This window comes from Protopterus annectens, chromosome 10.part0 (genome assembly GCF_019279795.1).
Source record: "Protopterus annectens isolate FY-2018-M chromosome 10.part0, PAN1.0, whole genome shotgun sequence".
NCBI lineage: Eukaryota > Metazoa > Chordata > Ceratodontiformes > Protopteridae > Protopterus > Protopterus annectens.
Genome location: NC_056744.1, coordinates 1,601,937,874 through 1,601,964,981, shown reverse-complemented (window position 1 = coordinate 1,601,964,981; position 27,108 = coordinate 1,601,937,874). Strand labels below are relative to the sequence as shown.

The following is a 27,108-nucleotide window of genomic DNA, read 5'->3' as shown; positions in this document are numbered from 1 at the left end:
GTATAGCTGGAGTTTTTTTAGACGGTCAGCAAATGGCATCTGCTTTAGGCCTGTGATTCATTTAGTGAGGTATTTCTGTGGCCTTTCCAGCTGTCGCAGATGTCTTGTAAGGTACATACCAAACTGGGCATTATACTCTATAATTGGTCTAATGAGGGATGAGTACAGTGGGACAATGACCTCCTTTTTTCTGGATGAAAAGCCCTTAGTGATGAGGTGTGCCACATAGAAGGATTTCCTGACTGTTGTGGTGATGTGGTTCTCGAAAGTGAGACCACTGTCCACCTGTGTCCCGAAGTCTCTCATCACACTTTCGATGTTTAGTGTACTGCCACCTATGTGGTAATTCATGGGTACATTTTTTTTTCCAAAGGGGATAACTATACATTTCTTGGCATTAAGCTTGAGCCTATGGCTCTGGCACCAGGCATCTGTTTCTGTATGGGTCACTAACTACATGTCCATAGATTGGGCAGATTACACATGCACTAACACACTTGCCCAAAGGTTCTTGGACTTCATCAACTCAAACGCCCTGAACCAACTGGTTGACACCCCCATAAGAGGCCCAAACATTCTGGATTTGATGCTCACTAACATGGGTGATTGTTGCTCCACCCATGTGTGCAGCCCTCCTTGGTGAGATCAGATTATAAATCAGTCTCTTTAGAAGTATTACTAACACCAGCCTTATCTGGAAGACTATGGGGAGAATCATCATAGACCTTATAAACAAATACACAGGAAACCTCCAAACACTTGTCTCGACCCAGTTTGTCTTCATCAAAGGGAGACCCTGCTTGTTGAACTTGGTTGACTTCTTGAGACAGTCACCAAAGCCCTGGACAAAGGAAAATCAGTGCACATAGCCTATCTGGACTTGGCCAATGCTTTTGACACTATTGCCCACTCAGGCATCATTGATAAACCCCCACTAGCTGAAAATCAACAATCCATACATTGTTAGGTGGATTGCAAACTGGCTGACCAATAGAACACACACAGTCAAATAGGGGACTCAACCTCCACCAGTAGATCTGTAACCAGTGGTGTTCCACAGGGACTGGTGCTGGGACCCCTACTGTTTGGAATCTACTTTTCAGATGTACAGGCAAAAACAAAAGGTCTATAGTTGACAAAGTTTGCTGATGACCACATACTGGGAACGGTCACGGAGTCCCCAAACAATGTAAACATCTTACAAGAGGAACTTACACAGACAAATGACCAGTGCCAGAGTCATGGGCTTAAACTAAATGCTACAAAATGCATCCCTGTAGATTACCACATTAACACCACCACCCTAAGCATGCAGTCAGTGGTGAGAGATTTTGGCACACAGGCTGACAACAACCTTTCTTTTGATCACCAAGTCTCCACAGTGGTAAGAGAGGCTTTCTACACTGCTATTCTCATAAGTAAGGGCATTGCTTCCAGAACAGAAGTGGTAATAACCCCCCTGTACTCTTCACTCATCAGGCCAATTATAGAGTACAATGCTCCCTTTGGTATGTACCTTATCAGACACCTACAGCAACATGACAAAGACCTCAAAGGTTTCTTACAAAGAAAATTCAGGGTCTTCAGCATATGTCATACTCAGACAACTGAAATCACCATCACTGTACTCTGCGTTGTACAGACTGCTCAGAGGCGACCTGTGCCTTGCACATAAGGCAGTCACAGATCCTGCTATAATGGAAATGCTGCACATTTGTATGCCATATGGTACGTAACGCACTCACTCTCTAGGGACCTCAACCTAGTATATGACATCAATAGGACTTGCTGGAGCCTGGAGGGACTGATATGTCTCACTGAGGTTGCCACTCCTCTGGAATAGACTTCCAATTCAGGTGAAACAGAGCCCCTTGTTGACCCTATTTAAGAGTAATTTTGATGATTGGATGGGAGACCGGAAATTCACCTCAGGAGTTTCACCTGTATCCCTCTTGGATAGGGTCGGTAGTTGCTGATTTAGTTCTACTCGATACACAATATTCTAGGGAACAGGGGTTGGCTTATACTTGGCTAGGCTTATAAGAGCCCTAGGGCCAACACAGTAGCAACCTCCTATGATAAGGCACACTTGCAGATATTCCTTCAGTTTCAAACCGTATGCAAGGATTTAGCAAGGAATCAACAGGTGGACATCCTTCATTAACCATGGACTTACTCTCAGCTTCAGATTGTCAGACTACCTACAGCACAAGGTAGAAATTGCAATATGGTCCCTTCAAGTAAATAACTTTGAGAGGATTCCTAAATCTAAAATAATTGGCTTCGATACTGAGAAGATAGATAATAGAGCATGCAATTAGAAAAATAAAGGATCCTGAATTAGGAAGTGTTATGTAACTCTCTAAAAGATCTAGCTAGTGCTTTTATCAAGGTGTACTGGCCATGTTCCAAAGCAGGTATAAGCAACAAACCTCTGGAATTTGATATAACCTCCTTACCATATACAATACCAAACAGTATAGCTTTTAATTGAAAAAGTGCATTGTTTTTTCATTCTGCTTTGCTGATAAGGACCGCCCCCTGAAATTTTTCCCTGACTTGAAAATCCTTGCCATGACATCATGAAAAATTTAATCCACAATGCCATATAAAGCTAATGTATATCCATGCTAAATGAATCAGTAGTAGCGTTTTGCTTCCAAAAAGACTAGTTATCAACTAGTAAAACTTAACACGTGATGTAGTAGTAAAACCACAAAGTAAGCAACTGTTCTTCTAAATTTGTTTTGCTAACCCATAATGCTTTGTAGATGCATGCAAATCAGTACCCAGTGTTAGCATGACATTGTTTTGTTGGTGCAGTTTTAGAGAAAAACTGAGTAAACTAAAATTAAACAAACTTAAAAACAGCACTATAGTCTTTACTTATATCAAAATCACTTGTACTTTTACCATGAGGAATATAATGAGAAATCAAATTAACCAAAAAACAAAGTTGCTTCAGAAAGTGATCAATACACTATGTACTTTTGGACTCTGTACACAGCCAGTTCCACTGTACCCTGTGCTGCTAACAAATTACTTACTACTTGGCAGCATTCAAAGATCACTATCCGTGGTTATGGCCTGAAGAAATTAAAAGATCACGCACTAATCAAACAAAAGATAAGAATCCAGGGTTGGATGGGATTCATATCAAATTACATGAAAAAGGAAACCTCATAGGTAGTGTTAAATGTATTTTGTCTCATACGCAAGTACAAGGCTAACTGCCCGTGTGGGCTTTTTAAACCTAGCAAATTTTCCTTCCAAGAGTAAAAAAACAAACCCTGTGTCTTGGGTCTGTGAGGTACACACCTTAACCATTATACCAACTCCATACCTAAGCTTCATTAAGAAGACTTTTACTAGGCGAGCAAAAGCTATTTTTCCTGTGGTTCCTTCATCATTTTCCTGGAAGGAAGCAGTTATTTCACTAAACTCTCAAATCGGGTAAGGATCCTTCTTTAGTTACTTCCTGCAGTCCGATCTCAATTCTAAACCAGGATTATAAATTATTCATGACCGACTTGGCTACTGATTCATCCTCATCAGATCAGATGGGTTTTATTACAGGACATGATCCTGATAATAACTTAACACATTTACGATATTACAGGATGCCAAAACAAGTCGCTAACATTAAGTCTAGATGCTTTAAAGGCATTTATTATAGTTTCCTAGTTGTCTTTATTTGAAGTATTAAGCTGCATGGGATTCCCAAAGTGGTTTACTACCATCTGTGCTAAATGAAATTTTTAGCGTATTTAAAGTATGTGAAAGCTATTGACAGAGGTATTCTGCAGGTGACGTCTGGCTGAGAACTTATGATAGCATGTAGCAGCAAATGAAGAGCGTGGTGTCATCACAAAAGTAAAAAAAAAAATATGTCTTATTCTTGGAAAAATTATGGCCACTGCTCCACAATCTTGCTATTCAGACTGTTTCACCACATGAAACCAGCTGCAGCACCAACTTGGGCAGGTACCTTGACCTGGGAGAGATATCCCGGAATTGTGTGGTGAGCAGGTGTGATAAAGTGATCCTGGGGGCATTGATCCCCAGAAGTATACAAACATTGTGCAGAGGTACATTATTCAGTTTCTGTACTTCATCTATCTACAGGTTCAGGCAAAACATTAAATTCCTCACATTTTGACAATGTCTGCTACAGATAAGACAATTCAGTGTCCATGAGTACAGTAGCACATCAGGAAAAGAAAATAAGGTAGTGCAATGCTGTCTGTCAAGAATACCTTTTCAAAATATGCAGTCTTTTCTTAAATACATTTTAATGTTACAGTACAGCTGCAGTTTTTATCATTAGCTTACTAAGAGAGGGCTTTGTTGGTCACTAAAAGATCCTATAATCTCAACTAAATAGGCAGCTGCCCCTCCTCTTGGAGTCTACAGTAAGAGAAGTTACTGCAAGACAAACAAGAAATACTCCTATACCGCAGAAGTGACCCTGATAGAAAGTGCTGTATGTTGTCAGTAAAGTGACACACTGGCCACTCAAAATAACACTGTTTCAGTATTCCCAGAGGTTTTACTGCAATGTATAATAAAAAAAAAATCTCAACTGTTTCCTAAAAATCCCATGTTTTATTTAAATACACTAAAATTAAAAGCACAGGCTCATGTAAGGAGCATTTTGCAAGCAAAGCACCAAATCAGAAAGAGAGAGAAATGGGGGGGGGGGGGTGAAGAAATATTTTGCACTGTAGAATGCAAGTCATTGGAAGAATGCACATTTGTGGTACTGGTCTACCAGCATGAGTAATGCATTGTATAACAATGTGCGCATATGTGGTACTGGTCCACCGACATGAGTAATGCATTGTATAACAATGTGCACATCTGTGGTACTGGTCTACCAGCATGAGTAATGCATTGTATAACAATGTGCACATCTGTGATACTGGTCTACCAGCATGAGTAATGCATTGTATAACAATGTGCACATCTGTGGTACTGGTCCACCAGCATGAGTAATGCATTGGACAACAATGTGCACATCTGTGGTACTGGTCTACCAGCATGAGTAATGCACTGTACAACAATGTGCACATATGTGGTAGTGGTCCACCAGCAAGAGTAATGATTTGTATAACAATGATATTCCTGTTCAGCTATCTCATCATTCTGTCAAGTATATACAGCAAGCTGTGAGCATACAACATCAGTGTGACATTTCTGCATTTAAACACCCAACTGGTGAATCTCATTTAAAATTTAATGTAGAAGGCCAGGACATGTCATCAAAGTGTTTTCATTTTACATTTACACAACTAATAAGGCATTGTTACAGGATTAATTCAGCTCTACCTCAGGCAATTTTTCTACTGCAATTTTTAAAAGGCATTTCTTAGACAGATGCCCCCCCCACACACACACAGACACACAATACAAGTGCCGTTCAAGATCAGACAAGTTGTCACTGTAGAAATGAACAAGCTTTTTCTTTACATGCAAGTCAATGAAGGATGTATTTTAACATACCTATTCTAATTTAAATCTCTGAAATGTGCACTCTATTAGCCAGTTTTTTGTGTCTTGCCTTGCACATATCACATTTTCACTTACAGACAAGATTTACACAGGTATTCCACAGCAAAATATAGTTGTTAACAACAAACTCTGTGCTAAACCCTGTGAACGCAGAGCTAAACCCTAATTATATCCACTGTGTGATATGTTTATATGGTTGAATATGCTATTTTATAAAAATCAGTCCATCAATGACTAACTTCCTCTACATAGTAATTTGCTTAGGACATGGTTGTTAAAACGGAAAAACACTCGCTCCACCCAGAATTATTAATGGTTGAGTGACAGTTTCTTTTAACAGGGTTGTTTCTTTAAAGCCCATCTTTTTTTTTCACCAGGTAGTCCTGACTAAATAAAGACAGCTTCTTCAGGGACATAATGCTGATCTTCTTTCTCCATCCTTCTAGTACTTGCATAAAATGCCATCACTGCAGACGTACTATGGCTGTAAATGTTCAGCGACCTTACTATGTACCCCAACATGAACAGCAACTACCCATTCTGTAAGGATTCACTGCTTCAGAAAGACAAAAACAGTCCCTGTTTGTGGACTGTAAGCCCTTGTCTGTGCACAAACTGGAAAATATATACTTACATGCATGCATACATTTGCCTTAGTTAACAAATCTGGATAATGAAATGCAGGGTTTGGGACTCTTTCTGAGCTCTCGTTTTCTTATGTTTGAGAACCCACTCTTAAGCCTTCATATCTAGAAATCAGTGAAACAGAAATGGGAGAAATAGTCTTGGAAGATGCCTGTTAAAGAGTTTGCACAGCTTAAGGGAAGTGTTACTTATTATATTAATCCTGGCAATTTTGTGACATGATTCGTCATCTTCCCTGGCTTTGTAATTATTTATTTTTTTTACTTCCCCACAGCTGAACATCAGTTGTCACCATCTCCTTTCCTTGTCCTTGTACCCTGGGTCTTCAGTGGCTGACCCAGCCTCTCCCCTGAGCTCAAATAAACCCATGTCTGTGGTCAGTGAGGAAAGTGAGGATGCTAGTGTAGCTAATGTATCTTATTTTTGCTGGCGAGTGTACACCAAACTCTGCCACCTCGCAGCAGCCTTGAAAGTTCCAGAATTGCTGGCTTCAAAAGGTGCATGACTACTTCTGTAACCTCCAAATCAAGCTGTATCCATTTTAGTAAGTCTTTTTATTTAATTCCCCTCTTTTGGGGGGAGGGATCCCACATTCCTCTCTCCCTCCCAATGACCCTTTGAATGCCAGTCATGGTCATGTGCCATAGTTCCTCAGCTCCATTCCCATGCAATATTTTAACCTGATGTCCTTGAGATGCTAGCCATTCAGCAATGCAAAAAGACCTGGCTAGCACAGATGAAGTTAAGCTGAGCACCAAACAGTGAATGCAGAAAGAACAGAGCAACAATACCCTTTTGAAGCTAGGATAGCCTGTTTAATCATAGGTTCATAGGTGTGTAACTAGGCTAATGGCCCTGGGGCCTTTACAAGCCTAGCCATAGGATTACCTTGGCAAAGTGCCACCAGACCTTAGTTCCTAGTGCCTCTGTCGAGTAGAGCCACTGGAGTTATCTTCAAGGTGAATTTTCTGTTTCCCATCCACTCATCAAGATTTCTCTTGAAGAGGATCAGCAAGGTGGTCTGCTTGACATGTATAGGAAGTCTGTTCCATAGCATAGGCAGACTCTGGGTTATGAACCTGTCCCTCCAGCATGTTCTGTTAATTGTGGTAATGAGGTTTGAGGTCTCTGGAGCATATGGTGCAGAGGGATTGGGATTTCTTTAGATGTAGCATTTCTAACAGAGCTGGGTCTGTTAGAGATCGACTCTAAGTAGGTGATATGAGACAGAGAATAGTTAGAGTTTTTTGAGTCTGTCCATATAGGACAAGTGTTTAAGGCCTAGGATCCTCTTTGTGAGGTACTTTTGCAGCCTCTCCAGTTGTTGCAGGTGTCTAGTGAGGTACATGCCAAATGGGGCATTGTACTCGATGACTGGCCTAATGAGGTAAGAGTAGAGGGAGACAATGACCTCTTTCTTCCTGGATGCAAAACCCTTAGTAATGATGCCACATAGAAGGACTTTCTGACCACAGTGGCAACGTGGTGATCAAAAGAGAGGTTGCTGTCAACCTGTGTTCCCAGATCTCTTATAACTCCTTCTATGTTCATTGGACTACCATCAATGTGGCAATTCATGGGAACTGAGTTTTTCCCAAAGGGGATAACGACACATTTTTTGGCACTGAGCTTAAGACCATGGTTCTGACACCAGTCGTTGGTCCCAGTACTATTTAAAAAAAAATCACAATCTTTTGTTCCTACTTCTGCTTTATTAAGTAATTACACTTGAGGTGACGTGCAAGTGGGAACAAAACCTTGTGATGTTTAAATATTACTTCTCATTAAATGAGCTATCCTCCTTCTTGTGCGTCAATACCACTCAGCCTTTCCCCAACTCCAAGGAATGTGCTATGCCCAACAGGGTTTGTGTTATTGTGGAAATAACACCAGCCCAGAGGTGTTCTGAAACCCACTGCTGCAGGCCAAGCGCTTCTACACCCCTGCAAGGGCATTATTTTCACAATAACACACACCCTGGAGGGCATTATTGTGATTAAAGAATGAGCTGTCTGTAAAATTGTTGTGTTTTACTTACTTTATTATTATATTATTTTTTTTATATATTTTTGATGCAAAATAAATCCTCTGCCTAATGTTTCAAAGCATTTTACATCCAAAATATAAAACTTTCAATAATATCCAGGTATTTACTTTATTGTTTGGTCCCTTACTCCTAAAACGTTTGGTTTGTTGCCAGTCATCAGAGAATGAAGTTACTAAATAATGACATACATTTGAGTTTCAAACTCTTATTTCCTTCAGAAAAATCATGCCAACATAAATCCTTTTATTTAAGTTAGTTTTTAATTTTATAAGAGCAATAAATTAAAATCTGTTACTATTTTTGAGCCTTTGTTTCCCCTTTATTTTAGGCTTTGTCCAGATGTGCTAAGAGGTGGAGAGGTAGACAAACCTCTTAAACAGGGTTACCACCTGTCCCTCTTTGTGAGGGACAGTCCCTCTTTGGGCAGTTGTTTCCCCCCAAAAAAAGTAAAAAAAAAAAAAAAAAAAAAAAAAAAAGCAAATGTCCTGAGATTTTAGGACAAAAATAGTTTCTAAGTTTTCTTTAATAGTTGCATAAAACAGTTATAATGTATCTGAAACACCTAAATGTTATATGAACAGCATAAGCAACTCAAATGCTACAAGAATAAGCTTTTACTTTGGTAAAAAAGTGAAGTTCTGTCTTTTGCATTGTCTGTGGGTATGTGCTGTACTGCAAAATCTCACCGTTATACAAAAAATGTCCCAACTTGGGCATTTGAAAAGATGCCACTTAAATGCTGCATCTGCTGCCGGAGATTGCTAACTCTTCCCACACACACACACACACACACACACACACACACACACACACACACACACACACACACACACACACACACACACACACACACACACACACACACACACACACTCACACTTGTTTTCTGTTTGAATTATTTTTTTTACACTGGCTAAACAGCAAAAGCGCTGTTCGGTGACCGTAAAATAATGGCGGCCTTTAGGTTTTTTCAGTCTGAACTCCACAATAGCTTGATATGCTGCTGTGAAGTAGCAGACTTGTTTTTCAGTATGCATTATCTGCAGATTAATACCCTGCTGGAGAACATTTGTTCTCTAATCAGGGTGCAGATCTACAGGTCGCCCATTCTCCAAGGCTTCTTAGAGAGTGTGTATTAAATTCGATGCTTCAACAGAGACAGAGTCCAATGGCAACAAGGGCTGGGCAAACTAAGTTGTGACTGGCTGCAAGAGCTGTCTGTGTTCCACATTCATAGCGTCTCAGTAAACAGTCTTGCTGACAGCTAAGTAACAACAGCTTTACTAACTTCCCCACCTTAGCACCAGCAGTGAAGTACAATGATGTTACCTACATCTGACTAAAGGTAAGAAGCACTCCTCTCTATGTACCAGCACCGGTTTATTATGGTTTGCATGAACGACATTCTAAATCAGAATGTCGTGCACAAAACATAAATGGATGGGCTAGTCAAATATACTTATGTGAAAGCTGTAGTGCATTTGCATAAGTGTATGCAACTATTTGCATGGAGATTGCGGTACAGTGGGGATTGGAAATTCATCCATATCCCCACTGTAGTGCGATCTCGGAGTTAGAATATATTAGTAGGGGGTGCGGGGGGTGGGGCGCAGCCCCCCCCCCCACAAAAACATAATTTATCATATAGGAGTCTGATTTACATCAGCTTCTATATGGCTATCACATGATGGTTTCGGCTACAATGTCAACTCAAATGGGTCGATCATTTGGGTCGACATTGTGGCAGGTCAAAATGTGTGTTTTCAGGTTTACTATTCGTTGTTTCGAACGGCAAATGTTTTGCCGTTCGAACAAACAATAGTAAACCACCAGCACCACCTTCCTAAACCTGCCTTGACCCTAGTTTGTCAAAACACAAAAATGTTGAATGGCCAGACATCAAGCCCCTAATATCAACTCCAGGAATACTGATGCATGAAGTGCATGGGGAATCAATTGTCCAAGATCATGGTATAGCAGGGATTGGGAAACTGGCCTTTTACTCACTGCAGTGTGATCTTGGAGCTGATATATTTTATTAGCAGGGGCTGAGGGGGTGCAGGATGGATTGCTCTCCTGCAAAAAAGTATATTTTCATATCTTGTGATGTGTTTAATGTTCTGGGAGTCAAAGATGTCAGCTCAATGTTTATCCACTCAGTATTTTGTTCTTTTAATGTAGTGATGTAGATCCTACTAAATCTACGCAAAAAGGAGAGTCTGTGCTGGAAGATGATGATCCATCTCCATCTTTAAATGGACATGTTTCTGAACCCCATCTCAGACAAACAGACAGTCTTGTCTCTACAATAATCACTCTGTCTTATGCTTTAGTAAGCTTGGACTGTCTGTACTATACCTGAAATAGTGCTGGCTTCAATTACTTATTGCATTACAAGAGATATGATAAATTATTCTGACCTTTTCGCATAAAGTGTGACATCTTATGGTCCAAGAAGCCTGCTCCTGCCAGACTGCTGTAGTTTGCCATGGGATTCTCCTTCATCACCTCAAAGGTTGTGTGGTGGACAATCTTGTCAATAATCTCATCTGGCAGTTCTTTCTCCAGAAAATGCACAACTCTGAGGATCTCTTTTCTAAGATCCTGAAAAGAAAGAACACATACAAAAGTAAACATATAATTTTGCATACCTATTTTCACCAATGCCAGTCCCCCAATCTATCACCAGTCACTGGTGAAATATATCATCCATTTCTATGCTCATTAATTGGGAGGAGAGAGGATAGTAGTCTCACATCATTTTTTCTGACTGACCTACTGCATAGCAGCATATGACAGTTAATTCTCTGACCACTAGGTGGCACAGTCGAGTACTGAGAAGGCTGTAGGCTTCATTCTATAACTGAAAGTGTTCCCCATTAGCACTTCACATACATGGATTAACCAAAAGGCTCACCGCTGTCATCCATGGGAAGAACCTTTTGTGAGAGTACCAACCTCTGTGTTAAAAGCTACCTGTAAATGAAGAACTGTCACAGGAGGACCAAAAAGCCCTGTCTGCATGTGTGCAACAAAATATTAATTTTGAATTAATCTGGTGAAGTTCAGTGCCATTTCTATGGCTGCCAAATCCACAGGTAATTTATTTTGTGTGTATGACAATAATTCAACCATCATCATGGCAAGTGCTTTTCCCCTGTTCCCTAGTTTCCTTCCTTTTGTATTCATTCCAATGTGTTATCCACTGAGATTGCAAGGGCCCCCTCTCATCACTGAACTGTAGTATCAACCCCTATCACACAACCTTTGCTGCCCTATTTTAACCCCCAGTGCTGTGGATCATGGACTGGCCAGGTACCTCACAAGCTTGAAGTTGTTGTGAGACAGTTGTGGAGCTGTGAAATACTGGCTTTGCTATCATCTGTTTTGCATAGTTTTCAAGCTCAGACTTATTCCAAAATGGAGCCAGCATGTACCAACAAACAGTTTTAGGCCTTCAGTATACAGTTTAACTATGCTGGATTGTCCGATTACTTTTGCTGGAGACGTTCTCCTCAGGCTTCCACTGAAAAGGAACATTGTGCCCATTCAGACTTTCCTGGACAGCAAATGAGGATATTACAGTCTTATAGTGTACTGGACTATCATGAACCTTGAGCAGCCTGGTGAGCTGCAAGATGCAGTTCCATGGAATTACAATTACATTATAGGAATCTAGTGATAATTAAGTTCCAGAAAGAGTGCTGCAAAGGGGGCATTTGATTCTCCATTTTTTATTGTCAGTTATGTTCTCTGGGTAAGATCATTAGACACAAGTCCTCCTCTTCTGGTGGCCATCTGACAAACAGTGGTATAGCCAAGTATTTATTCTATATCACATGTAATTGAAGCCTGAGGGAATCAAGCCCAGGATTAATGAAGCCAGTTAATGGTTTATAAATCTAATCTCACAAACTATATTACCAAGCCACCTCTTTCCTCAGGTCAACCCTCAAAGACTATTTAACTTAGCTTTGCTTACAGAACTGCAAGTGTCCAACTACAAACAGCTCCTTTACTTTGTGTGTGTGCATGTGTACTCATGTAGGAGTGTGTGTGTGCGCGTCTGTGCGTGTCTGTGTGTGTGTGTATATATATATATATATATATATATATATATATATATATATATATATACATATAGATATATATAGATAGATAGATAGATAGATGAGTGTATGGGTGTAGCACTCAGTAATACTCATTTTAGTTGTCAAAAACTTATACCTGAGAAAGTTGCTTTTATGCACGGGTCAGTATTTTAAAGAAAATATTTAATATATAAAACCTATACCTGAGAAAGTTGCTTTTATGCACTGGTCAGTATTTTAAAGAATATATTTAATATACTTTATGATGTGCTGATGTCGACAACTGCCAAAAACTGTAGAGTATTTGATTGTGCTATGCTTTGTTTCTAGTCTCAGTTGTCATCATGTATAATGCATTGTGGCCCATCCACGAGACGCACTGTGTCACAAATAACTGAGTTATGAGTGTGTGTGTGTGTGTGTGTGTGCGTATGTGTGATTTTTTTTTTTTTGTTTGTTTTTTTATACAGTTTTTTATTTAATTTTGCTGCAGATTATGAAGTTTCTACTTTTGAAACAAAAGCGCTCAATAAAATAATTAGAGTGGATCTCTGAATTGGTTCCTTCATTTTTTCTACAAGTTTATGAGGTGTCTATAGCATAACAGGTTAAGTGAGCTAAGGGCTTCTGATTCACCCTAGAGGTCTCAGTCACTCAAACGTACAATGGGGGAGGAGTTCATCAAAAGTTCATAAGTGAGAAACCACTCTACAACTGAGAGACCAAGAAACTCTACCCAACCTATCAGAGGTCACTATAAATGTGAATATGTACCCTATTACTGACAGTAACTTGTTTACAGTCAGTGTCTGAATTACGACTTGCTTTGCAAATTAAACTGCTATAAGTCATTTGACTAAAGAATAGTATCTGTAGTAAAAATTGTCTGCAGGCATGAATCTTGTGCTAGAAGCATATAGCATTGGATGAAAGTTCTGCTATCTACAACACTAGTGCCTTGCATATCCTGGATCAAATCCTACTCTTGGGGAGTGAGAATGTGTTATATGGCTAGTCTAGCACAGCAGTTTGCTTTCCTCCGCAGTGGTTTCCCCTTCATTTTTATTGTTGGATGACTTCTTCTCTTTCACTTACTTTTCCGTTTCTTCCTTTTTTACCCCTTAACTTTTGGTCAAGAAGTGTACAATGTACCATGACCTGGACAACACAAAACTCTGCAATCTTTCCATTGAGTCTGCCACATAATGAAAGTAATGCAATCACGCTCTGGCAAGGGCAAGCAGTTTTCTGAACTTGTCCATCTTTTCTATACAATGAGCAGACTTTGCTCCTAATCATCAGCAAGGGCAAAACAGCATGATGTAGTATTTCAGTCAAGTGACAAGCAGTAAAAGAAGGAAAAAAAAAAAAAACTATTTGTAAACAAAGCAGCGCCCTCATCTGCTTAGGATGCCAAATTACAAAAACACTGTATTAGATGCACAAATAATAATAATAATCTACCTTTTTCATGTCTTCGTAGAACATGTATAGTATCCGATGGCGGTCCTTGTTTTCCCACCAGTTTTTCACGTGGTCATACCAGGATCCAAAGGACACTGAAAAAGAGATTAAAAAAAATATAAAAATAAATAATCCAAGCAGCTGATGATCAGATCATGCCACAAACACTGGGTTTAGGAAGCACATCAACGAAAGGAATCTCGTGGAGGTAGGCACCTTTGCTGATGATTTACTTAGTCCTGACTGGTCAAGCAAAACCTATCCATTACTATATTTTCTTTTTTGGGTAAGTTGAGAACTTTGGTCTAGTAAAGTGGCTTGTTCATACTCACTTATATGCAATTAGATACTACTTGCCTCAAACCCAATTTCTGACATGCAGCAAACTCATCTGTAGTGTACTGTAGAATGTAGAAGATAGACTGACAACTCTAATGTGATTAGGAACTTGTGGACAGATGCAGCAACTTAAAATGCAGTAAAAAGAGTATATGCAAAGTTCAACAAAGGAAAAAAAAAAGAGAAGACTGTGGTTAATTTAGTGGGAAAAGTCCTGAGCTGGTAGTGACCGTGATTAAAAGCAGACATTTACACCCTTGCCATTCCCATCTCCTCCTAGCAGCTCACTATTTGTTAACTTGTGGTTTTGCTGCTTTGCCTGTCCAGGGAATATTTGTTGATTACAGCACATGACTGTCGGAGTACACAGGTTTCTGTAATGTGCTGCTGTATTTGGTGGCAAAACTGTCTGGCCATCACATTATAAGGGCTGCTACCCTTTAATGAAGGTGTTTGAAGGTAATACTGGATGACTGTTGCAGTACACAGGCTGCTGCGCTGTGCTATTGGTGTTTGGTGGTAATACTGTAGGACTGTCATTGTTTACAGGTTGCTGCAGACCCTGCCAAAGAAAATGAATCCTGATCATAGGTCCATTACCTTTCCTATCTTGGTTCTGCTATGGAAGAGAGGGAGGAATATTAGAAGAAATTGACAGAAATTACCAAAAAACAATTAAATTATTATTATTAAATTAAATCAATACTTTACCAAAAAGAGCCAATAGATAAGTAATATAATGCTACAGATAGAAAACTCAGTGGTCAAACTGTTATGGATCATAGGAGGTTACTAGGCTATTGGCCCTGAGACCCTTATAAGCCTAGCCAAGAGTTTAGCCCATGTTTAGACAAGTCAGCACACAAAGCCCCTATCCAGGAGGGACACAGGTGGAATCCCAGGGGTGTATTTTCTGTTTCCCCATCCAGTTATCCAGATTGCGCTTAAAAAGGGATAATGAGGTACTCTACTTGATGAGGAGAGGGAATCTATTCCACAGATGGGGGAAGTCTCTGCAACATAGATCTGTCCCACCAGCAAGTCCTACTGATACTGCAGACCAGGTTGAGGTAGCGCGTACGGGTTGCTCAAGTGGAGCTTGACTTGCAGATATGCAGCAGTCCCATCAAGATGGGGTCTGAGATTGCTTTCTATGCCAGACATAAGTCACCTCTGAGGAGTCTATATGAAACAGAGTAGAGGGACAGGGCTTTTAGCTCATCTGTGTAGGGTAGATGTTTGAGGTCCTGGATTCTCCTGGTGAATAACCTCTGTGGCATCTCCAGCTGCTGCATTTGCTTTGCGAGGTAAATGCTGAAGGGGCTTTTGTACTCAATAATTGGCCTTATAAAGGAAGAATACAGGGCAATACCACAGCATCCCCACACAGCATATTAAATTATTGAACATCCACGGTTATAGGATTCCGACTAATAAATCAAATTCTATATGAAATGTTATATGGATGGGCATTAAAAATATCTCACGCATATTTTATTGCATGTTTTTATCAGTGTAAAGTAATAATGAAAAAATTTTTTAACAATTCACTGACAATCTAAACACATCTTTAAGCATATTCTTTAACAATCTACAACCCCAATCAGACTTCAGACTTTTATGTTCTGAAACCTAGGAAACTGGCATTTTAAAATGTTTTTTATGGTTAGTCATTTTTATTTAAGTGCATATGTTATTGCAAACATTTCATTTTTTGAGTTGATATAATGACTAACTTTTTTTAACACCCAACTCTAAAGCACCACACCTTAGTACTAGATTTACTAATTAATTAATTGTATAATTGCCAGGCTATTTAATGGAGGTTACTGCACACTGCAATTTGTTTTCACTTGATAAAGCTCAGGATTGCCTGAGCGAAAGCGCTTGTGTGATTTTATCTGTGACTTTTGGAATACTTCAGAAATAAAAATACAGCCTTGTGGACTTTAGCAGAGTTCCGGTTCCTTTCTTCAAGGTCGTGGATTATTCTTTGCTTGTCTTTGTTTTTTTGTGCATTAAGAATACAGGGATGTTATGACCTCTTTGTCCATGAAAAAGATACCCTTACTTATGAGGTGGGTCATGTAGAAAGCTTTCCATACAATGGAAGCAACATGGTAGTCAAAAGTCAGGTTGCTATCAACCTGGGTACCCAAAACCTTCACTACCGATTATGTACTAAGGACATTGTTATTAATGTGATAACATGTGGGGACGTCACTCTCCCCAAAGGGGATGATGATGCATTTTTTGGCATTCAGCTTGAGGCCATGTTTTTGGCACCAGTCATTTGTTTGGGCGAGACCCTCTTGGAGGATGTCCAAATCACTTGGGGAATTGATGACTGCATCCAGCTTGCAGTCATCTGCAAATCTGATCAGTCATAGCCCACTGGTTTTGGCCTGCACTCAGAGAAATATACCCCAAATAACAGAGGGCCCAAGTCCAGTCTCTGGGGTACGCCGCTTGTTACGGGTCTACTGCTTGAGGTGGCTTTCCCTATTTTCATTAGGTGGGTTCTATCAATGAGCCCATTTCCTACCCATCTGGTAACATATGGATTGATGCCTATTTGAGAGAGTTTATCTATATGCCCAAGTGGGGAATAGTTTCAAAGCCTTTGGCCAAGTCAAGGTAGGCGGTGTGCACCTTCTTCCCCTCGTCCATGGTTTTGGTGACTGTCTCAAAGTCGTCGACCAGATTTTAACAGATATGACCCCCCCTTGACAAAGCCAAACTGTGTGGGGTCGAGTGTCTGGAGGTTGCCAATGTCCCTGTTAAGAGGTCCATGATAATCCATTCCATAGCCTTACAGATCAGGCTAGTTAGGCTGATGGGTCTATAATTTCCTGGATCAGTGGATGCTCCACCTTTGTGTACAGGGATGACAGTGGCTGTCCTCCACTTGGCTGGGACAAAGCCAGTACTCAGGCTTTGGTTGAATAGGGTGCCTAATGGTGCTGCGAGTTCATGCCTGAGTTTATGTAGGATGCAACTTGGGTCCCATGGAGGCTGTATTTTTTGCCTTTGAGAGGGCAGTGCTGACCTATTCCCTGGAGATAAGGGGTGAGGGGCAGGTACTGGGGATGTCCTGACTTACTGATAGGGGGATAGAGGGGAGAAGTTTTTGCCGAATCTGTCAGCCAGTAGATTAGTTATATCTACAGCATTTGTGTATGTGGTGTCCTTGACCACCAGTTCTGAAGAGATCTTGGTGCTTCCTTTGAGATTGCAGACATATGTGAAGAAGGCCTTATGATTTTGTCTAGTAGATGTGGCCAATTTGGACGAAGCTGGCTTTAGAGGACTTCACTAGTGCTCTTATTTACTTGTTTAGGCTAAGGAGAGATTGTTTCCTGTTGGGCACCTACTCCTTCTTGGTCCTGGACAACAATTTTTTCCATTTGTTATACAGTTTATTTATTGCAGATGTCCACCAGATAGACTTACTCTTCCTTGCGGAGGATGATTTTGTCCTGTTAGGTATTCTTGATTCTGGGCAGCCACTGTGGTGCAGCGGTTAGCATTGCCACCTCACAGCAAGACGTTCTCTGGTTTGATTCTCAGCTGGGGTGCCTTCTGTGCAGAGTCTGCATGTCCTCCCTATGGTCGTGTGGGTTTCCTCCGGGTGTTTCCTCCCACATCCTAAAGACATGCTGTAGTTGGATTGGACACTTTAAATTGGCCCTAGGCGTGCATGTGCGTGCCTTCTGTGGAAGGTTGGGTGCTGGGCTGGCAACTCGACACTGTAAAACTCCACTGCCAATCATGTGCTGACAGGTGATCTGCTGTGGTGACCCCTACCCGGGAAAAGCCAAAAGAAGAAGAAGGTATTCTTGATTCCATGCATCTATATAAATGCTCGTATAATACGTTGGTGTAGATTTGGACACTGGTACCAGTTCTTACAGTGGGAGAGGGAGTTGTGAAGCTGTTTACATCATCCCTCAGGAGGCTGCAATCATCTTTGGAGAAGTTTTTTTGTTTGACCCTAGCTAGTGGGGGGGGGGGGGGGGGAATCTGGGAGATAGTGACCGCTTTATGGTCAGATCTTACCAGGGAGGATGATACCATAGGGGTGCTGCAGTGGTTACTCATGTTGGTTAATACCAAGTCCAAGATATTATCACCTCTTGTGGGAGTATAGACTAGCTGTTACAAGGCATTTGCCTTGATAAAAATAGAGGAATCTCTGGGCACTTGTGTTCTGGAATGAGTAGTTTTTCTAATCTATGGTTGGGTAATTAAAGTCACCTAGGATCAGGGTAATGGGTTGAATCTTGATAGATTTGAAGAGGACCAGATAGGTGGAGTGGGCATCTTGAGTCAAATTTGGGGACCTGTAGCTAGCTATAATTTGAACAGGGGTCTTGTCAATGGTTACTGCACCTGGAGTGTCTCCTGTGCATCATATGATTTGACCAGTCTGGAGGTGTGTGTGTCTTTAATATATATTGGAACTCCACCTCCTTTGGCTTTGCTGCCCACATTTTGGGGTCTGAATGTATGACAGGATGAGTAACCAGGTAAGCCTGGGGTGCTCTATGTAGCTTTGAACCAGGTCTCTGTGACTGCACAAATGTCAGCACCTTCCAGGGTTAAGAATGCTTGCAATGAGTGCAGTTTCAGGTTTAGACTCCTAGCATTTGGTAGCTTAACCTTTAATTCGCATTTTGTTGAAATTTTTATGCTGGTAGTATCGACCTCATGACTTTTCCTAAAAAAGGCACTATGGGGGAGGCAAGGGCCTTTGCCTGAAGCGTGAAGCCCAAGTGAGACAGATGCAGGCCATCTCTAGCAAAGCATCGTGGTCTGTCGATCATATCCTCCCAGGCTGTCAGGTACTGGATCCCCCTGGAATGACACCAGAAACTTAGCCAATTGTTAAAGTCAATCATTTTCTGTTTGTATTGAGGCATCATTCTGGGTGATGGTAGAATGCTGCTTAAGGCTAGGGACATACCTGCCTGGGACACATATTCAGGGAGCTCAATCGTGTCTCTCTTCATATAGTCCAAGGAGGTACGTTTAAAGTCGTTCATGCCAACATCGACTAGGACAGAGTCATAACAGTACCTGCTGTTGAGAGACTTGAGTGCATGTGTGATATGGCAGATTCTGGCACTTGATAAACAACTAACCGTGACTTTCCCCTTATCCAGCCTGGTGAGAGGCATATCTGTGTGTGTCTCACAATGGAGTCTCCTATGACTAATATGTTGGGTTTACGGTTAGGCCTTAGTGGTTGCGAGACACTGGCGTGTGGACTATGCATGGTATGTTGTGTGGAGTGTTGTGAAGTTCTCATGTGTTTTTGCCTCTGAGGTCTCCTGTGTTTGGGTTTGTTTTTGTTGAGAACCTCCGCATATGTGGGCTTGTGTTTTGTAGTTGTGGGTGGTGTTTGAGGTGTAGTGATTGTGTTGACATCCTTCTCACTGCCAGATATACTAGCTTGTGAGGGAGAGAGCATAGACTCTAGCTTCTTTATGTAATCGCATCTCTCTCAAATTGTGTTCCTAAGTGGTAGTAGTAGATGGTTGTCCGTGTACATGAGGCAGTTGTTACACTGTCTCAGGATGCCCATATCAACCAGGCTGGCAGGAGAAACCGTAGGAAATTGTCCATGCACATTTGTCAGAACCTGAGGGAGAGAGGCCAGGGAGAGCTAAGGGGTAGGCCTAAAGCTCAAGTGCTTAAACCAAAACTAAGTGGCTTAGAATAATACTTAAAATTTAATCAGGCTAAAAACAAGCAGTAATAAATGCAGCAAAGAAGATGCAACTGAACACTTTAGAGAACAAGAAGCAGAAAAACCAAGATGAAGTAATAGAACAGGAGGAGGAAATACAAATACTGTAAAAGCAGCTGGATATTTTTTTTTTATTAAAGTGGAAAGGAAGAAAGATCATTCACGGTTAAGAAACTAAGGGGGTTGGCCTTCCCAAATGTTCCCTCTGTATTAGGTTGAATGAGCGAATGACACTACACTGGGAGGAGTGTCCTAGATAAAATTTACAGTAGGGGTGGGCAACTGCAAACCCACCAAGTATAAGAACAAACACCAATAGCGACGGAGGGTGGGAAAAGTACAGTTGTGTACACTTACCATAAATGTAGATGTTCGAGTGTATTCACTGTTGCAGTAATCACACATATCTGCCTGCAGGTAGCCCTCAGCCAGCCTGAATACCAGAGTCTTGGGATTTCTGCATTGGATGCTGTCACTTCTTCCATGACGTCAGGTCGTCAGGGGTATAAAACATGCAGCCGATGCCATTACATCAGTTTTACTTGCCCCAGATGTCAGGTGCCCCCAAAATATGAAGCAATGATATGGTGTGGAACACCCCCAGCAAAAAGCAAATACACATAGTATAAGATATGCCAAACCAAAAAGGAATGTTGCAAGAAAAGACAATCAGGGAGCTGGAGGGAGGGTAACCGGGACTGCAACAGTGAATACACTTGAACATCTACATTTATGGTAAGTGTACACAACTGTACTATGTTCTTCATGTTTCACAGTCATCACATTTGGGTTGATTCCCAAAGCTAAAGAAGGGTGGAGGTAGATTAAGAAGCATCAGGCCTGGCAATCAGGCCCTGTAAGACTGCTGTTGCAAATACAGCTCTGGATTTAGAAAAGATAGGCAAGTGGTAGTGCTTGGTGAAAGTGTGTACCAAGCTCCAGGTTGCAGCTTCCAGGATGTCCCTGGTAGTGACTCCTCTGAGAAATGCAGTAGAGTTAGATGTAGCATTAGTGGAATGTGTTCTTATCCCCTGTGGGTAGGTTTTCCATGGTGCTTGTAGCAGAAATGGATGCAGTGTGCTATCCATTAAGATATGATTTGCTTTGAAATGGCCTTCTCCTCTGTCCCTGCAGCAAAGCTGACTAGCAGCTGGCCAGATTTTCTGAGAGGCTTAGTCCTGTCCAAATAGAATCTAAGCTGTCTGTGCACATCTAGAGAATGCAGTATCCTTTCCCCTTTATTTTGAGGATTAGGGAAAAAAGTAGGCAAATGAATGGACTGGTTTAAAGCCACACTAGACACCACCTTGGGCATAAAAGATGGGTTAGTCTTAAGGGAAACCCTGTCCACATGGAAGATAAAGTACACTTGTGTACACTTGCCATAAATGTAGATGTTCGAGTGTATTCACTGTTGCAGTCATTACATTTGGGTAATTTGCTGGCAGGCTGCCCTCAGTCGGCCTGAATTCCAAAGTCTTGGGTCCTGCATCGGTTGCTGTCTCCTCTTCCATGATGTCAGGTCGTCAGGGGTACAAAACATGCAGCCGACGCCATTTTCTTTTGTTTTTCTTGCCCCCAAAAAGGTAGCAAAAAAAAAAAAAAAAAAAAAATATATATATATATATATATATATATATATACATACACACACACACACACACACACACACACACACACACACACACACACACACACACACACACATGCATCAATATAAACTTTACCTTCATCTACAAGCAAATACACCACATAGGTTGTAGAAGATAGAGAAGGAAAGATAAACTACAGAATGACAGGGGGATGGCGGGAGGGTAACCTGGACTGCAACAGTGAATACACTCGAACATCTACATTTATGGTAAGTGTACACAACTGTACTATGTTGTTTGTGTTTTACTGTTGCAGTCATTACATTTGGGTCGATTCCAAAGTCTTGGGTCCTGCATCGGTTGCTGTCTCCTCTTCCATGATGTCAGGTCGTCAGGGGTACAAAATATGCAGCCAACGCCATTTTCTTTAGTTTTTCTTGCCCCCAAAAAGGTAGCAAAAAAAAAAAAAAAAAAAAAAAATATATATATATATATATATATATATATATATATATATATATATATATATATACACACACACACACACACACACACACACACACACACACACACACATGCATCAATATAAACTTTACCTTCATCTACAAGCAAATACACCACATAGGTTGTAGAAGATAGAGAAGGAAAGATAAACTACAGAATGACAGGGGGATGGCGGGAGGGTAACCTGGACTGCAACAGTGAATGCACTCGAACATCTACATTTATGGTAAGTGTACACAACTGTACTATGTTGTTCGTGTTTTACTGTTGCAGTCATTACATTTGGGTCAAATCCCAAAGCTATGGTTGGGAGGCTGGAGCTAAACAGCATTAGGTGTGGCTATAAGGCCCTGCTGAACTGCAGTGGCAAAGCCTGCCCTGGACTTAGCGTAGAGAGGCAAATAATAATGCTTTGTAAAGGTGTGAACAGAACTCAAGTAGCAGCCTGTAGAATGTCTTTGGTTGGTACTCCTCTGAGAAAGGCTGCTGAAGTAGCTGCAGCTCTGGTGGAGTGAGACCTAATGCCCTTGGGCACAGGTTTACCATGGTGTAGGTAGCAGAAACGGATTCAGTGGCTTATCCACTTTGAAATTGTCTGCTTTGAAATAGCCTTTCCTTCTGATCCTGCAGCATATGACACTAATAATTGCTCAGTTTTTCTTAGAGCTTTAGTCCTGGTCAAGTAGAATCTTAGCTGTCTGCGTACGTCCAAGGAATGCATAATTCTCTCCCCCTTGTTCTGCGGATTTGGATAAAAGGTTGACATGAATTGTTTGGTTAAGAGCCACACTGGAAACCACCTTCGGCATAAATGTAGGATTTGTCCTCAGAGACACCCTGTCTGGGTAAAATATGATAAAAGCCTCTACAGCCATGAGGGCCTGTAGCTCTGAAACTCTTCTTGCTGAAGTAATTGCTAGTAGCAGAGCTGTTTTCCATGATAAGAACTTTATATCAGCGGTAGCAGCTGGTTCAAATGGAGGCAGGGTGAGCTTTTCCACACATAATTGAGGTTCCATGCAGGTAATGGTGATCTTCTAGGAGGCCTTAATTTTTTGGCTCCTCTAAGATACTGCTTTAGTAAAGGATGAGACAAGACTGGTGGCTCTGTATTGTAATGAGCCGAAATGGCAGAGGCATGGATTTTAATTGATGAGAAAGATAGGCCTTTGTCAGGCATCTCAGTTAAGTATTGTAATATCTGAGGAATATTTGGTTCTGCTGTATCAGTTCCTTGTGCTTGATTCCAAGCACAGAATCTCTTCCATTTGTCAGCATAAGATTTTCTAGTACTAGGCCTTCTGGCTTCCAAAATGACACCCATCACAGCTTTACTGAGAGGTGTTGTTTGTATAACTACATGATCAGCCATGCTGCCAAGTTCAGTGTCTGTAGTTGATTGCGCAGGATATGCTTGTTTTGCTGGGACAGTAGTTGAGGTCTTTGAGGTAAGGTCCAAGCTGGGTATTGAGACAAGTTCCTTAGGATTGGGTAACAGTATTGGCGGGGCCAGTCCGGGGTGATTAGTATCATCTTTGGTTTCTCTTGTCTGACGTTTAGGAGGACCTTGGGGAGAAGATGCAGAGGAGGAAAGGCGTAAACTGATAGGTTTTTCCAACTGAAGGATAGGGCGTCCACTTTTCATGCTTGTCTGTGATAAGTCCTTGTGCAGAATCTTTTTAATTGATAATTTTGAGGAGAGGCAAATAGATCCATGTTTGGGCTCTCCCATTTCTCTGTTATCATGCTGAAGACTTGTGGATTTAGTTTCCACTCGTGAGGATCTATAAGGTTTCTTCTTAAATCGTCTGCCAGAGTATTTTGCTTTCCTGGCAGGAATTGAGCTTGAAGATGTATTTGGTAGGTCAAAGCTGTGTCCCACAGTGCCATGGCTAATCTGCAAAGGGGGTATGAGTGTGTGCCCCCTTGCTTGTTTATATACCACATGACCGTGGTGTTGTCCATCTTTATCATTAGTTGTCCTGGATGAAGTAAGTTCTTGAAGGCTGTTAGGGCATTTTGAACAGCTAGCATCTCTTTCTGGTTGATATGTAGATACATTTGTTTTGGGGTCCATATGCCCTGAATGCATCTTCCTGCCATGTGGGCCCCCCAGGCATAATCTGATGCATCTTTTGTTATGCTTTAGCTGGCAGGGGGCAGAGTGAAGTCCCGTCCCATGTTTTGGTGACATGCCTTTGCCCACCATAGAAACTCCTGTTGTAGGCAGGGAATGAGAGGAATCATTGCTTCCAGACTGTGAGAATGTTGACTCCATAAACTTTTTAGGTACCATTGAAGTTTCCTCATATGCAGTCTTGCATATGGAATCAGTAGGATGCATGATACCATAAAGCCCAGAGCCTGCAGAATTTGTCTTGCAGATAACTGGGTTTTTTTGTTGCCATCAGTTTGAAGTAAGTAGTCAGTTGCCTTTGCTTGTCTAGCTTGAGGTAAGCCATCTGGGCAGTTGTATTCAAGCTTGCACCCAGGAATGTTATCTTTTGAGAGTGTACCAGTTCTGATTTCTTTTCATTTATTGTGTACCCTAGGCATGTTAGAAGCCTTTTCCCAAACGCCAGGTGTCGAAAAAAGTACAGCTTTGTACCTACCATAAATGTAGATGTTAGAGTGTCTTCACTGCTGCAGTCATTACACTTGGGTTATCCTGCCGTCAGGCGGTCCCGCAGTCGGCCTGAGTTCCAAAGTTTTGGTCTGGCGTCAGTTGCTGTAGCTTCTTCCCTGATGTCAGTGCGCCAGGGGTATATAAGATGCAGCCAACGCCATTTTCTTCAGTTTTTCTTGCCCCAGATGTCAGGTGCCCCCAAATAGGTAGGCAATACATATTGCTAACAAAAACATAAGGTAAATAAATACCAATACCCTTATTTACAAGCAAATACACCACATAGGTTGTATATAGGTAGTATATGATAGAAAGACATAAATAAGTCCCAGCAATGAAAGTGGGGAAGGAGGGTGGGTAACCTGGACTGCAGCAGTGAAGACACTCGAACATCTACATTTATGGTAGGTACAAAACTGTACTATGTTCATCGTGTTTCACTGCTGCAGTCATTACACTTCGGTTGAATCCCAAAGCTGAGGTTGGGTGGCTGGGTCTATAAATAACTTGGAGTGGCTATGAGACCCTGCAGAACTGCAGTAGCAAAACCAGCTCTGGATTTAGAGTATAGAGGCAAGTGGTAATGCTTGGTGAAGGTGTGCACTGAACTCCAAGTTGCAGCTTCCAAAATATCCTTGGTTGGTACTCCTCTAAGAAAGGCTGCGGAAGTGGCTGTTGACCTGGTAGAATGTGGCCTAATGTTGTTAGGCACAGTTTTTCCATGTTGTGTGTAACAGAAATGGATAAAGTGTCCTATCCACTTTGAAATAGTCTGCTTAGAAATAGCTTTTCCCTGTGATCCTGCAGCATATGCTACAAACAGTTGCTCAGTTTTCCTGAAAGCTTTTGTTTTGTCCAAGTAGAAACGTAACTGCCTGTGTATGTCCAATGAATGCAGAAGTCTCTCCCCTTTATTCTGGGGATTTGGATAAAAAGTTTGCAAATTAATAGTTTGGTTAAGAGCCACACTGGATACCACCTTAGGCATAAATGTAGGGTTAGTTCTTAAAGAAACCCTGTCTTGATGAAAAATGAGGAAAGGTTCCACTGCCATTAATGCCTGTAGCTCCGAGACTCTTCGTGCTGAAGTTATTGCCAGGAGCAGAGCTGTTTTCCATGACAGAAATTTTAAATCAGCTGCATTGGCTGGCTCAAAAGGAGGTAAGGTTAGTTTTTCCAAGACAAAGTTGAAGTCCCAAGTAGGTGTTGGTGCTCTCCGGGGTGGTCTTATGTTTTTTGCCCCTCTGAAGTACTGTCTTAGCAATGGATGAGAAAAAATAGGAGGATCCGTGTTGTAATGAGCTGAAATGGCACAGGCGTGGATCTTAATTGATGAAAAGGATAGGCCTTTGTCCAGCATCTCAGTTAAGTATTGTAAAATCTGAGGAATATTTGGCACAAGTGGATCAAGGCCGTGAGCTTGGTTCCAGGCGCAGAATCTCTTCCATTTTTCTGAATAGGATTTTCTTGTGCTAGGCCTTCTGGCTTCCAAAATGACATTCATAACAGCTGTAGAGAGATGTGTGGTCTGCTTGGCTAAGTTATCTGCCGTGCAGCCAGATTTAAAGTTCTGAGCTGGCTGTGCAGGATTTGATTGTTCTGCTGAGTCAGAAGGTGAGGAATTTGAGGCAAAATCCATGCTGGGCCTTGGGCCAAGTTCTTTAAGATTGGGTACCAGTGCTGGTGTGGCCAGTCCGGGGCAATCAGTATCATTTTTGGCCTCTCTTGTCTGGCTTTTAAGAGTACCTTTGAAAGGAGAGGCAGAGGAGTGAAAGCATAAACTTTTAGTGTTTTCCAACTGAATGAAAGGGCATCCACTTTCCATGCTTGTGTGTGGTAGGTCCTTGTGCAGAATTTCTGTAGTTGGCAATTCAGAGGGGAGGCAAAAAGATCTATTTCTGGGTGCCCCCATTTTTGTGCTATCATGCTGAATACTTGTGGATTTAATTTCCACTCGTGAGGATCCATGATGTTTCTGCTTAAGTCGTCTGCCAGAGTAGTGTTCTTTCCTGGCAGGAATTGTGCTTGCAGATGAATTTGATAGGTCAGTGTTGTGTTCCACAAAGTCATGGCTTGTCTGCAGAGGGGATAGGAATGTGTGCCCCCTTGCTTGTTTATGTACCACATAACTGTGGTGTTGTCCGTCTTTAGTATTAATTGTCCTGGATGCAGTAGGTCCTTGAAGGCTTTTCAGGGCATTTTGTACAGCTAGCATCTCTTTTCGATTGATGTGAAGATGCATTTGTTCTGTGGCTCACTTGCCCTGAATACATTGTCCTGCCATGTGTGCTCCCCAGGCGGAATCCGATGCATCTGTTGTTAGAGTCTGCCTGGCTGTGGGAGTGTGGAAATGGAATCTGTATCCCTGTGATACTATGTTTAGTACTCACTTGTCCTGGGTTATTAACTGCCAGTTTTGAGCAAAAAGTGCTAATTTTCACCCTAAGGGTGCTGCCAAAAGATAAGTGCTTGGTGTAGGCAGTGGGAAGTCATTAGGACTGTTTTCTGTAGGTTTGCGCTTTATCTCCTCCAGATTT

The 27,108-nt window shown here is 41.5% G+C and overlaps 1 protein-coding gene across 1 annotated transcript in view; it reads right to left on the bottom strand.

Annotated features, from left to right (window-relative positions):
* Nucleotides 1-27,108, bottom strand: part of LOC122813776 (sulfotransferase family cytosolic 1B member 1-like) — a 400,061-nt gene that overhangs the window by 38,286 nt on the left and 334,667 nt on the right. Inside the window, exons 5-6 of the mRNA XM_044086273.1 lie at nucleotides 13,759-13,853; nucleotides 10,624-10,807 (exon numbers count right to left, since the gene is read on the bottom strand). Coding sequence (XP_043942208.1) covers nucleotides 10,624-10,807; nucleotides 13,759-13,853 — 279 coding nt within the window. The remainder of the gene's footprint in view (nucleotides 1-10,623; nucleotides 10,808-13,758; nucleotides 13,854-27,108) is intronic.